This window comes from Ochlerotatus camptorhynchus, unplaced genomic scaffold, assembly GCF_037179485.1.
Source record: "Ochlerotatus camptorhynchus isolate MF236.1 unplaced genomic scaffold, CSIRO-AGI_Acam_v1.1 ptg000253l, whole genome shotgun sequence".
Taxonomy (NCBI): domain Eukaryota; kingdom Metazoa; phylum Arthropoda; class Insecta; order Diptera; family Culicidae; genus Ochlerotatus; species Ochlerotatus camptorhynchus.
In genome coordinates, this window is record NW_027040743.1 from 498,222 (window position 1) to 510,821 (window position 12,600).

General features: G+C 40.2%; 1 protein-coding gene across 3 annotated transcripts in view; it reads left to right on the forward strand.

Moving 5' to 3' along the window:
* Nucleotides 1–6,151: 6,151 nt before the first annotated feature.
* The window catches only part of LOC135704967 (uncharacterized), a 307,390-nt gene continuing 300,941 nt past the window's right edge, over nucleotides 6,152–12,600 (forward strand). For all 3 annotated transcript variants that reach the window (XR_010517817.1, XM_065226504.1, XM_065226506.1), the window contains exon 1: nucleotides 6,152–6,276. Coding sequence is in view for 2 of the 3 variants with exons in the window: in XM_065226504.1 (XP_065082576.1) it covers nucleotides 6,152–6,276 (125 nt within the window). In the remaining variant the exon portion in view is untranslated. The remainder of the gene's footprint in view (nucleotides 6,277–12,600) is intronic.

Here is a 12,600-nt window from a genome sequence, read left to right on the forward strand (position 1 = left end):
CATCGTTCATGATTTCGATGGATTTGCTTTTTCCTGTTCTCGTTCCCAACATATCGTTTATTAGATTCCAAGCAGCTTTTTGGTCATTCTTCATCAACATGTTATGGTAATAATCTCGTTTAAATAAAGCTATTTTTACTTAATAGCTTCGATACATGAGCAAAAAGTTCCGCAGTTTGCTCATCTTGAGGGTTACGACGTTTTTTTTAAACAGTTCGATTGACATCCAAGGACAATGCCCCTTTAGCTTAGCTCTCATAGATACTATTTTTGAGCTTTGGGCAAGATTGACATTGTAACAATCGATTAAGAATAACAGTTTGTCGTTAGCTGCACAAGACTGTGGCAATCCGTTCATCGATTCACGAAACAATTCGCTTAATCGGCGGTGATCAACGATCCGTTTTTGCAAAATCGTAACAGAAGATCTGCATCGTGTTCCAAACGAAGACATGATTATTGAATGATCACTAAAATCAACAAACACTGTTTCATTTACACAATTGTTGGCGAAAATCGATGAGCACGCAACATGATCGAGTACATTTCCACTAGCTGATCTCGTTACACACGTGTTTATAACGAATACATTATAGGAAGCCAAAAGTCGCACATAAAGGGTGTCCACGATGAAATTGCCACACTATGAAATTGCTCTAACTTTTTAACCGTTGGGAAAATGGAGTCGAAAGAACAGCTCGTGCGTGATAAAATCTTGCGCATTCATCACGAGGACAAGGATCTCTCGCATCGTTCCATCGCTAAAACGTTGGGAATCGCGAATTCCACGGTGTCGCGAGTGATTAAGCGGTTCGAGGAACGGTTGACCACCGATCGGAAGCCCAGAAGTGAAGGAAAAAGTATTCCGTACAACACATTGTTTGATGCTACATTTACAGGAATGTTCATGTCTCCTACAAGTATGCATTCAGATCCTCAGGGCACACTAGACAGAATGTTCTCAACTTCATATAAGAACTTTCTTATATCAAAACTCGGAGGTCTACACATTGCATGAAAATCTATTGGATTTCCATGTGTGCTCAAACGACAGTGAATGTGATGAAATCCATCCAAAACAGCATTCAGATAAACATCTGCAACTATATTGTCACGAATGTACACAACCAAGCCACCATGTGAGCCTGTTCTACATGAAAATATTCCCTTAAATCCATCCAGTTCAAACAAACATGTACGGTCATCTTTAATCCACGTTTCGCAAAGCACAACAACGTCAACATTTTTGCCATATCTATGGAGAACTTCTTTAAAACAATCAAACTTAGCAAGATCATTCATACCTCTTATGTTAAGTTGCATAATGTTCAACGACTCATTCATAGCAGTGTATTTATTCATTAACCAATCATCGATACATTCATATACGTGATTACAAGCCATTGGAGTATTAAAGACATTAAAACAAAATAAATTCCCACGAAAGAACTAGCGTTTGAGTGCCGGTCCAACTTCAGGAGACGACGAACTGCCCCTCGATTGCCGCTTCAAGTATGAGTTCCTTACTCGATCCAGATCCAAGTGTGAACAGCCTTTGAACTTTCATCCTTCTTCATCAAAATTGCACCGTTGCGACCCGGCCATACGAACTTGAAATCAGTTAGACCCTGAAACTCGCGTGCACCCTTCAGCAGATTAATTCCGAAGCTCGTCAGCTCATCACGCAATACAACCGTCCTTTGAGGTCCAGTAAACGAAGGATCAACTTGTGTAGCCAACAGCTTCCCATGGTTTCTTTTTTTTCATGAAAAATTCTTCCTTTTCTCGCTCCTCACTGAATGTGATTTTGATTGGGATCGGCTTTGTTCCATCCTCGCCGTTTTTAACCAACCGTCTTGCCTTCACCACAGCACCCTCCGATAGTCGGCATCCAACAGTAGCAGCAACTTTCCATACTATTTGTATTGGTTCCTCATTCTTTTGCTTTGGTATCCCGAGCAAAACAGCATTCTTCGACAAAGCAGCACGGTTGATACGATCAACGTTGACTTCCAAACTTTCCACCCTGGCACTTAGAACCTTATCCTTCTCGAATAGCGTAGTTACGTCGGTTTTCAAAGCTCCTTGTTGAGACTTCAAAGATGCTACGTCGGCGATGAGACAATCTAGCTTCTCCGATTGAAAGTTTTGAAATTTCTCGATATCTCCGATAGTATTTTTAACGCACATCAATTCCCTTGCTTGTTTGTCTCTGGTAAAACTCTTGGCAATCCAGCGAACAAAAATAGGTTCGCTCCCGAGCTTTTCGTGCAGCGTTCCCGATGAGACCCTTGCATTTCAGGTGCTCACATTTATAGCAATACACACATTCAACCATCATTTTCTTCTTTTTTACACAAAACATACACAGTAGCTGATTCAGACATCATTCATGAATGGATTCAACGCCAGACAACAGTGTGACAAGACAGTTTTTAAATGGTTGTGCAACAAGTATTGTGGACGAAATGTTTCATGTCACGCAACCAGTAGTGATACTGTTATTGATTCGTCATCGACTGAATGTTCTTTGTTGTAACACGGTGCAATGTGGTACTTCTCTTTTTGATTTTTTTTCTACGATTTGGTGACCAATCACAGATATAACACTATTTTCAGCTGCCGATGTCTAATCTTCACAGCTTCAGCACAAATATTCGAATATTTACACAATAAAACACAACGTTTATAAACAAAAATTCTTAGTGCTATGTACGATAGTACTTCCACTGCAGTGTTGCCACCCGAAATGGTTGAAGGAACTTTGCTCAAAACTTAAAATTCCTATGTGGTATGGTTTATGAGTTATGATTATTTTTAACGAGCAGGTTAGGGTGGTCCCTCAAAAATCATTCTGCGATATTCAACTTTCCTTCCAGTTTGTGATGTAAGGAGTCCGGTGGCCTAGTAGCGACCTTTTTTGCTTATTGAGCAGAAGATATAGGAATTGTTTCCAGGCTCCTACAGTACGGGTCAGGACAATAGAGCCACCTTCAATCTTAATGCCACTAAAAACATTTTATCACTGTTTTTTGTTAACCAATCGTAATTAAACTTTTGATGGCTTCCTTTTTTTTTTTTTCCTTTGGTTTGTTTTTTCCGTCGATCTTGTTTTCCGTGCTGAGCACCAATGCTACCGACGTGCCAGGAAGGCAGCTCCCACACCTGGACCCTACCTATCGACCCAGCAACTCATGAACCGGTTACCAACGGCTTTACTTCCCATCCGAAGGAAGGCGTGATCAGAGATGTTATGCCTTAGAACATCCCGGCGGCGCCGACTGGTATTGAACCCAGGCCTGCTGGGGTGAGAGGTAATCACGCTTACCACTACATCACCGGCGCCATTAACTTTTGAGGGCTTATTAAATAACCAAAATGTCATCGTTGTTTGGAGCAGTTTCACGCCAAATGAAGAATAGTAAAAACTCGTGCCTCTCCGATTTCCATGACACTTTGCATTATTGTTTGTTATGGACAATGATTTAAATTTTTGCTAAAATTTGGTCATTTTAAATCTAGTAAATCTTTCAAATTTGCTCCTTCGAAATAAAAAAAAATTGTATCACGAAAACGATCTGATCTAAATAACAAATTATGATATTCAAAAAATTTTTTTTTGTGATTTCAAGAAAAATATAAAAAAAATTAAAGCTTAACTCTCTCAAAATGTTCTTGTCTGATGTTTGAAAAAAATTGAAGAAAATGCAATATTTTGGAATGTTTAAAATTATGGAGACTTAACAATTGACTCAAACCGTTCAACAAGAACTTTTAGTATAATAATTGAAAATTTTGTAAATTTGTTTTTCCTGTAATTTGTACTCATAAAACCAGTTTTTAGACATTAATTTTTTTAATTTAAGCGTACTTTCCAAAAGTTGAAAATTTGTATAAAAAGTTTTTGTTCGATAATTTTTCCCAGCTTTCAAGTGTCCATTCTTTTCAACATTTGAAAAAGTTGCATATTTCATAAGCTTTCATTTGAAAAAAAAAATTAATAATTGGCAAGGACGTTTTTAATTAATTAATTAAACTTTGGGCAGGATGCGACCCTACGTTGTTTTTTGTGATGTTTTCAAGGCGGTGGAGGATGAAGTTTCAGAGCACACAATAATCTACAAACATCACATGGCGGCACTAAAATATTACTTTTATTGCCTCCGAGAGGCATCCTGCCTGCTCGGAAGTAGTATGTTTACAGAATTAATTCACAATAAATAGCTTCCCTTATGAGCTCACACAAAACAACGAACATTCGAATACTAAAATAAATCAAATCAAAATACTAATTATCCGTAAATAAAACATGAAAGATCAAGCTATACATTAATCGGTATAGTGGTGTGAGGACACTTGACGGCTCTTTCTATTGTCGATCACATGGTTACCATCTCGCGCCGGGGGGCTTTTGTTGTTACCGCTATACAAGTTCAAAACCAATAGTGCCCGGCGCCGATGGTACGATCGAACACTTTTTGTTTTTTCAAAAATGTTTAGCTTATTTTCCCAGAAACACATTATTTGTCTCTACAACTTTGACTCAGACGTCATTTCGATCAGAAATGCTTTTTCCACACCATCATTTTTTGAAAAATTTCAAGGACGTCATTTTGAAAATTTTACAATTCCCAATACCCCAATGGTCAAATTAAAGCAAAAATTGTGAATCATTGTCCATATCAAACAATTACGTAAAATTTCATACAGATCGGAGAATGTTGATTAAAACATTTTTTTTTTTTAATTTTGCCTGGAACAGCTCTTTGTCTTCATGATGTTGATAGAGTAAAAGTGATGATCTGGCCTAACTTTCATCGTAGCTGGATAAAGTTTGTCATCATTGAATCAGTTTCTAGTTTAAGATTTTGTAATTATTGCTCGAAAATAATTGCTCACATGAACTGTCAGAGATCGTCTGGATACACGCGCACAGCTCAAAAAACACACGATTTTTTCGAGACCATTATTGCAGTTTCAATTCTAGCTATCAGACAACGAACCATTCAATTGCAATTCGGTGACACTTCATTGAATCGAAAAATGTTATTCATGCGGTCAAACTAACATGCCTCCCTGTCAACGCAAATATCCCCGTTGAAGTCATCCGTGCCTGATAACCTCATCACAACGATCGAAGGCAGCATCAAGGGGTCACTTGACAATTTCGTCTCCTCCTCCTTCTGGCGTCCATCTGACCGAAGGCGGATTTTCCACACGTGTGGCAAGTGGGAAAACCGCACGTAATAATGAACCATCGCACTCACTCAACTCGACTTTATTCGCCCTGACACTATAGACCGCATCCAACGACCAAAGCCAACAGAGGATCAGGTGAGCAAAACGAAAGGGACAGAACCTGCGCGGCCCCTTTGACCCGTTTTGGTTTTACCTGTGCGACACTTTGGTCTCTAGCCGGTCGGGAGTGAGTGCCGTGTATCGAACTAATTAATTATTAAAATTTATTACGGTCAATATTTTGCCTGATGTATGACGCCTGACTGAACAATGTTGTGATGTCCCTGTGTATGTGCATTAAAGTGTGTGGGCGTGTTGGGTAATCGTGGACCACATGTATGGATGAGTGATTGAATCCCTGGAGGGGGACATTTTTGACCACATGGGCAATTTAAAGTTCAAGTATATTGACGAAAATAAGTTACAACATTTTTAACGATGATTATTTTATGCCGAGCGTAAAATTTTAATGAACAGGTATAATTGACGCTTCTGAGATTTATTTTTTGATAATTCACACCACAACTACCATTAAATTACAGCTATGTCGAAAGGTTCAATTCACCAATCAAATTGTTTCGTTCTTTACTCTCATTGCAGATTTCGCCGTCCTGCATGTCGAATTTTAATGAGGCTATTTTATTTAGCTTTCTGTGGATAAGTTCTCAATAATTTATTTTCATCCTTCCAACCCTTCAATCTTCCTAGCGAATTGCAAATTCGAAATAAACCCAGTAACAATCAAACAAGGAGCGAAAAGGCAGAAAACTTTTCTGTTCTCGCCCCCTTTCGACAACAACTTGTATAATTTGAGTGCAATCAAATTGTAACAGTAGAAAAATTATCAATCGAACCATAGTGCAATAAATCGAATCCGACCAAACCACCCACCAACCTTCAGCGAAAATAGAAAATGGCTACGATGCAGCGTCGTTTGGTGCATAAGCAGTTCAACTCACCGATCAATCTGTACTCGCAGCAGAACATCCAGGAAACGCTGGACCGTGAGCTGAAGCAACTCTCCAACGGGGCCATCGGGTAAGTACAACAACGGTATTGGGGGGAGCAGGGCCATGGGGGGAGGGAAAAGTTCAATTCCTTTTTGCCGCACCACGAACAGATGAATAAATCACGTCCAGCAAATATTTTTCATTGGTTGGAAAATTTTAAATTCAATGAAACTTGCAGCAGAAGAATGATGCAGTTTTTCACTGCTGCTTTCTTTTGAGCACTTACACACACACACACATACACTGGTAGTGGAGGGAAAAATTGCCCACGTAAGTCATGCGCCACCTACTTTAAGCCACTACCACCAATGATGGGTGTTGCCGAGCAGAAAGTTAAACGGTATTTGGATTGTAGAAATTAGTTTTATTTTAATTTTATTAGAGATACCCGAGTAGCACATTTTCGTCACCATAAGTTGCAGCAACTTGTTTATGACTTACATAAGTTTTATAGAAGTTGCCACAACCGATTTGTGACAAGCGTGCTACTAGGGTAATTGATTCAGATGCTTTTTTAAGGATTAGTAATTTCCATGTAATTCCATTATCTTATTTGCAAATAAAGTAATCGTCTAATAGTCGAGTATTATTCCAAGACACTGAAGCAGTCTGCACATTGTAGACGAAATAGGCGTATCTGTCAAGATAAGCAAATAAGGTAGTGGAATTAGATGGAAATTACCAATCCTTCTCTCCCTCTTTATACAGGTATTCCACTTAGACGCCCACATTCACCAGGATACCTACTTTACTTTTGCTGGTCCGACGTCCGTCAGGTCCGCATTACAATATTGCGCTTGTCTCCAATTTCTCGAGCGTCCCACATTTTCTAGAAATTAGATTTAAAGAAAAATACGTACCTGCTGCTGATTTCAAATAAAAGAGCAACTGCATGTGACATGAAATTTAAAGGTTGCTGAAATTCATGGAATAATGAATAATTGTAGACCATTCGTTGCGTCCCTAAAGGCTTCAGGTCTGCAATATTTTCAATCCTGTAATTTCAAACCTCCACAATCCTGATCCTAGGACAAATATAACCTTAATGAGTGGGTATCATTTTTTAATTGTCGCCTACAAGAGTTTGATACACAATATTTGAGAATATATGGACATTTCTTTAATTTTATTAAAAACAGACTTTCTACGAACAAATTGCTGTAAACAATTGGTCTCATCTCATCGATCCGGTTTTAATCAGACGGAAAGTTTTTCCCTTCCACAGCTTGGTCTTTCAAATCCCTTAGCAAGCCAAACAAGAGCAACTTTCAATTCACTTCGGCCGTCCCCCCAGGTTCATCATTCCCTGTTTAAGATTGTTCGAGTCCCATCCTAACATCGACGTGCATGTTGGAAGGATATCCCATCCAATCACAATTCATCAACTGCAGTTTTCCGAAAAAATAAAGGAAAAACTGAACCTAGTGAATTGAAAACAAAGCACTAAACCGAGAATACGAATCACAGTGAAAACGACAGGGAAAAAATCACAGAAATCTCTCTCCAGGGTTCCGGAACTGATTTCGAACAATCAGCTTTAGTCATCAAACCCCATGAAACCGGTTCCCAGACACAACAGCAAACATTAGGACATTGCAGAGTCACACACCCACACACGCTCGTACATCCTGACAAGGGTTGCCGCTTGTTTCCCACTGCACTGTCTCTCAGATCAGAGGAAGGACGGAAAAAATATTTGGCCTCAGGGAACCGAATCATTTTCAATAAAACCCAAAGAAAAGGGACTCCTATCTTCTTCGGCTGCTCGCATCCGGGGAAATGTTTTGATCACTTTTGCTGCGTTCCGAGTAACGAACGAACAATTTCCATTCATTTGAACTGGGCCTTGAGAGAAGAAAGCCAAACAATAGCTTCTAGCGGTCGGTCTGTGGGCCGATTGTTTGAACGATTGGACGTCGTTGTTCAGGACATCTCGTTCTCCGGGTTATGAGGTTCGAAAGTGTGGAAAGGTGCTTTTAGGAATAAATACGCATATACAGGCACCCGCCGTCAAGGAGGAAATAAATTTCAATCGATGCGAGATGTTATTTTGTTTTCCGGAACATGCCAGGGATACGAACTGATGACAAGGGGGTGGGGAGGAATTCGATTTTGGCAACCGAATCATTTTGGGTTGGCATGTTTTGTTCGGGCTTGGCAGTAAGTGGCTGAATTTATGTTTGCCAATAGAAAAGAAGTAAACATGTTTCTTGTTGTGCAAGTGTATTTTACGGAGTTGATTTGAATGGAATGTTGTGGGTGGTTTTCAATGCGAATACTATCACTATTGATACTGGTGGCCAAATTGGTTAGGGGATGATCAAATGGGGTGATGTATTGCTCGATGTAAAAGTAAGCATTCAAAAGTTTTCACTAACAGAACAATATTGAGGAATGTGGTTCTACACACCAAGATTTATTATCCTCAGATCGTCAGTTTTTTGCTGAGATTTCCCGACAATATATTTTGTTGATATTAAGGATGATTTTGCTAACTGACATTCAAGGAAACCATTTCTGATATTCAACAATGTTATTTCTGTTGAGATCTAATTAAAATATGTTTTTTCGGACGGCTGTGCATATCTCTATAAACTGTCAAAATTCTAGAAACTAACTCATGTTTATATTTATTTCGATCTTAGAGAAATAATTATAATAGAGAGCTCAATTAATCATTTCCCGGACAAAATAATTTCAACACTGTCATGAGAGCAATCTAGTGATAAACGGGTGCAGCTTATTGTTTCTGCCCTGTGCATTTTGTGTTTGTACACACTTAGTTTTGACGTAGGACTACGTCTTCCATTTCTATACTGGGGGTACACTTTGTGAAAACCGAAAATGGAACATGAAACAAATTATGAAAGATTTTGAGCATCAATAACTCAGCTGCTTCTGGACCAATAATAAAAATGCTATCACCAATCGATCAGAAATCTTCCGACGCATCTATAACATTGCTGCGAATAATGATTTTTAACGTGAAAGCACAAACAAACAAACGTAACTCTTCATTGTGTATCTTCGTGCACGCATTTAACGGTTGATTTGAATATTATGAGTTCCGCGAACTACTCGCCGCAGCGCTGGCATCGGATCACTTTGACGTTTCCATACATTCTATAGAACTTTAATGCAATATTGTTTGCGAGTTAGCGAGCAAGCTTGTTTTCCGCGAGAAGCCCGAGAGATGTCGTTACTGAGGTTCTATGTTTTGAGATACTATGTTTTCAAGGATAACTTTTTCAAAGAGTTACGTCTGTTTGTCTGTGGTGAAAGTATTAAAAAAATGGTAATGTCAAGCATTGTCCAATGAACAAATAAAAAGTTATAATGTTATCACTGTTTGCATGAAATAAACGTTCTTCCCAAACCCAGTCCTCACAATCAAGTACCACTTGGTTGCACATCATTCTGCTTTAACCTGAAAAGATATAGAAGAGCACTGCTGTATGGCATTACCTCATTTTCGCTTCGGACGGCGTGGTGAACAGCAATAGCAGCAGTAGGAAGGTGGTGACTAGTCCACTCCTTCACACCTAACAAGCAACAATTGACTGATCGTGGCAAAGGAGGAAAAGGTCTGGTAAAGGAGGCGCTAAGCGTCATCGCAAAGTTCTTCGAGATAACCGCCATCGGTCGTCTGGCTCGCCGTGGTGGTGTCAAACGTATCTCCGGTCTGATCTACAAGGTGTGCTGAAGGTGTTCCTGTAAAATGAGCTCCGTGATGCCGTCACCTACACTAAACACGCCAAGCGTAAGTGGCCATGGATGTCCTCTTCAATAAAACGGCCCTTTTTAGGGCCATCAAGCTTATAACAGTAAAGAGTAGGAATAGAATTTATATGTGCCTGTTTGTCCAAATTCAGGACCACAGGCCCCCACGACCACACAAAATGCTCTCCAGAGTTGTAATCTTATAACCAAACTTGGAAGCAAGGGTGCAAGTGATTTTGATTGATTCTCTTAATCAACTTTCTCTTTGAATAAAATACTACAAATTTGGTACACCTACAATTCAAAAACGGAAAGAGTTGAGATAATAGATAATTGATCAATTAAAAGAACTAAATGCTCTTCACATTTATTCCGTCCACTAGCGGTCCTACGTCAAGCTTCCGTTCGTGCCCCTAGGCACAGACCCTTCTACTTTTTTTTTCTACCGAGCTCGGCTGTGCAAATCTCGGCAAGAAAAGTTTTACTTAGATCTCAGCAAACATTTCATTTGTTTGCTGAGATTCAGCTCACCATTACCCGAGATTCAGAAATCATATGTAACTTTTGCTAAGATCTTAGTGAAACTTTTTTTGCCGAGATTTGCACAGCCGAGCTCGGTAGAAAAAAAAACTAAATGTGTACCGTGCGCACGCATATTATTTGACCATGATAACCGAGTTGACAACTCGATCAGCTGGAAGTTAAACTATCACGACCATATCGCAATAATAAAAACAACCTAAAGTGTTGATGGTTTCTTTATTTGTTTAATTAAGCGGTAATGATTGATACCCGAATGTTTCAGTTTATGAACATTTAACGGCGTTGCAAGCAGCATGCTTGGCATACACAGTTTTGGTCACGAACTGCTCATTTGCTAATAATTTTGCATACAGATCACGAAACCAAGGGGTTGTTCATTGTGCACATTGTACCAAAAATACAGATGGGCACACCTGGGCACTTTCATTGGCACCCATGGTCAGAAATTTTCATGATATTTAAAACTACTGGCAACACTGTATATTTGCGCCTGATCTATGCATGTGTCAAAATGTTAATCATTGTTTGTTGACACAATCCAATTTTTGGTTTCATAACTTCAACCGTGAATTTCCGGGTGTGCTAAAAACCGGTAAAAATACAACGCGGTATGCTTGCGGGATGAGCGAGGTTATCAAGGCGATGACCGTTGCCAAGTACTACTGTAATCTGGGGGTGATACTGAAATTCTTCCGGATGGTGCTGGAGTCGCTACCGAAAGATTTCGAGATCAGAGGACCTCTACTCAACACGATCGAACTGTTCAAAGATCTGGTGCGGAAGGCATTGGTGTTTCAGAACAGTTTGATCGAAGTTGGGAAAGAGGTGGCATCGTTCCGGAAGCTGATTGAAAAGATGGCCATGAAGGGACTGCTACTGGTCATAATGCCGATTCGGAATGTGATTAGTGAGGATAGCGGGACCCTGAAGGAGTGAAGAGAACGTTGAAGACGTGAGTAGATCAATTTGGGGCGTGGAGTTTCGTGACGGAGCTGAAATCACCTGGAGCTCCTGGAATTTGACATCGGCGAGTTGGTTGACGAATAGGTTTAGTTCTCGGACACGACCCTGGTAACCCAGCGCTTGAAATGGAATATTTATAGGCTTGGCGGAGAAGATGTCCAAGCGAAGGGAAATGTAACCGGTGTTTCCATGGTGCTCAGCGATTGGAGTAGTTCGGTAAGCATTTCAACATTGCGATGTTTGCAATAATCCTCATAGAACTGATCCGAACGCATATTTTCGAACTCTATGAGGTACGAATTGATTATGGAATCCAAGCCGCACAGAAGCGTCGTAAGGGGATCGGTGCCCATACAACAGGCTTGATGGAGCCTTACTCGCGAGTTTGAAAAGAGCCGAGCGTTTAGTTTTTCTGAGGAGTAGAATGCCTACTGCCAAATTATTCCACTGAGCTTCAGAGCTTGAGAGCGAAGTGGGATAAAATGAGAGTGAGGTTTGCTGCCATTCATGCTCATGTTTTCTATCACACGATCTTACTCTCACTCTGGGTGAACTCTGAGCTTCTTGCGTCGAACAAAAAAATCATCAAGAGTCTCGAAAAGCGCACCTCACGTCAAATCATCCTCTCGCTGAAGTTCACTCTCCCTCTCTCTGGAGGAGTTTTTGTTTACTTCTTCCATATTCCTGCTGCCACTCACTCGAGGTGAGGGCTGGCTAAACTCGCAGGACAAGAGTGTTTTAAAACCTCCAGTGAGTTTGAGGAGTTTCAGTAAGCCTGCCATACAAAGGCCACCAACTGGTCAGTTGTGATTTACCATGTTTGATTTCGTAACGCTTCACCACATCGTTGATCAGCCCACCGACATTCAGTTCCATGATTTGTTCCTCATCGTAAGTGACATCGATGAATTCGCCTTCTTTAATCACTCGGACCATGTTCTGAGGTAGAATCTTCACGGGTGATCAACAGCGCCTCAGCGGTTACAGGTGTTTTCTGGCCGGCACTGCTCTTTACCAGAGACATCATATTTATCTCAATTTGTCTGATCGCTGGACTGTCTGACCATGTGACCATATTAAACCCGACCTCCGCCAGGGAAGTCTGATTCCGGTTGAAACACTCACT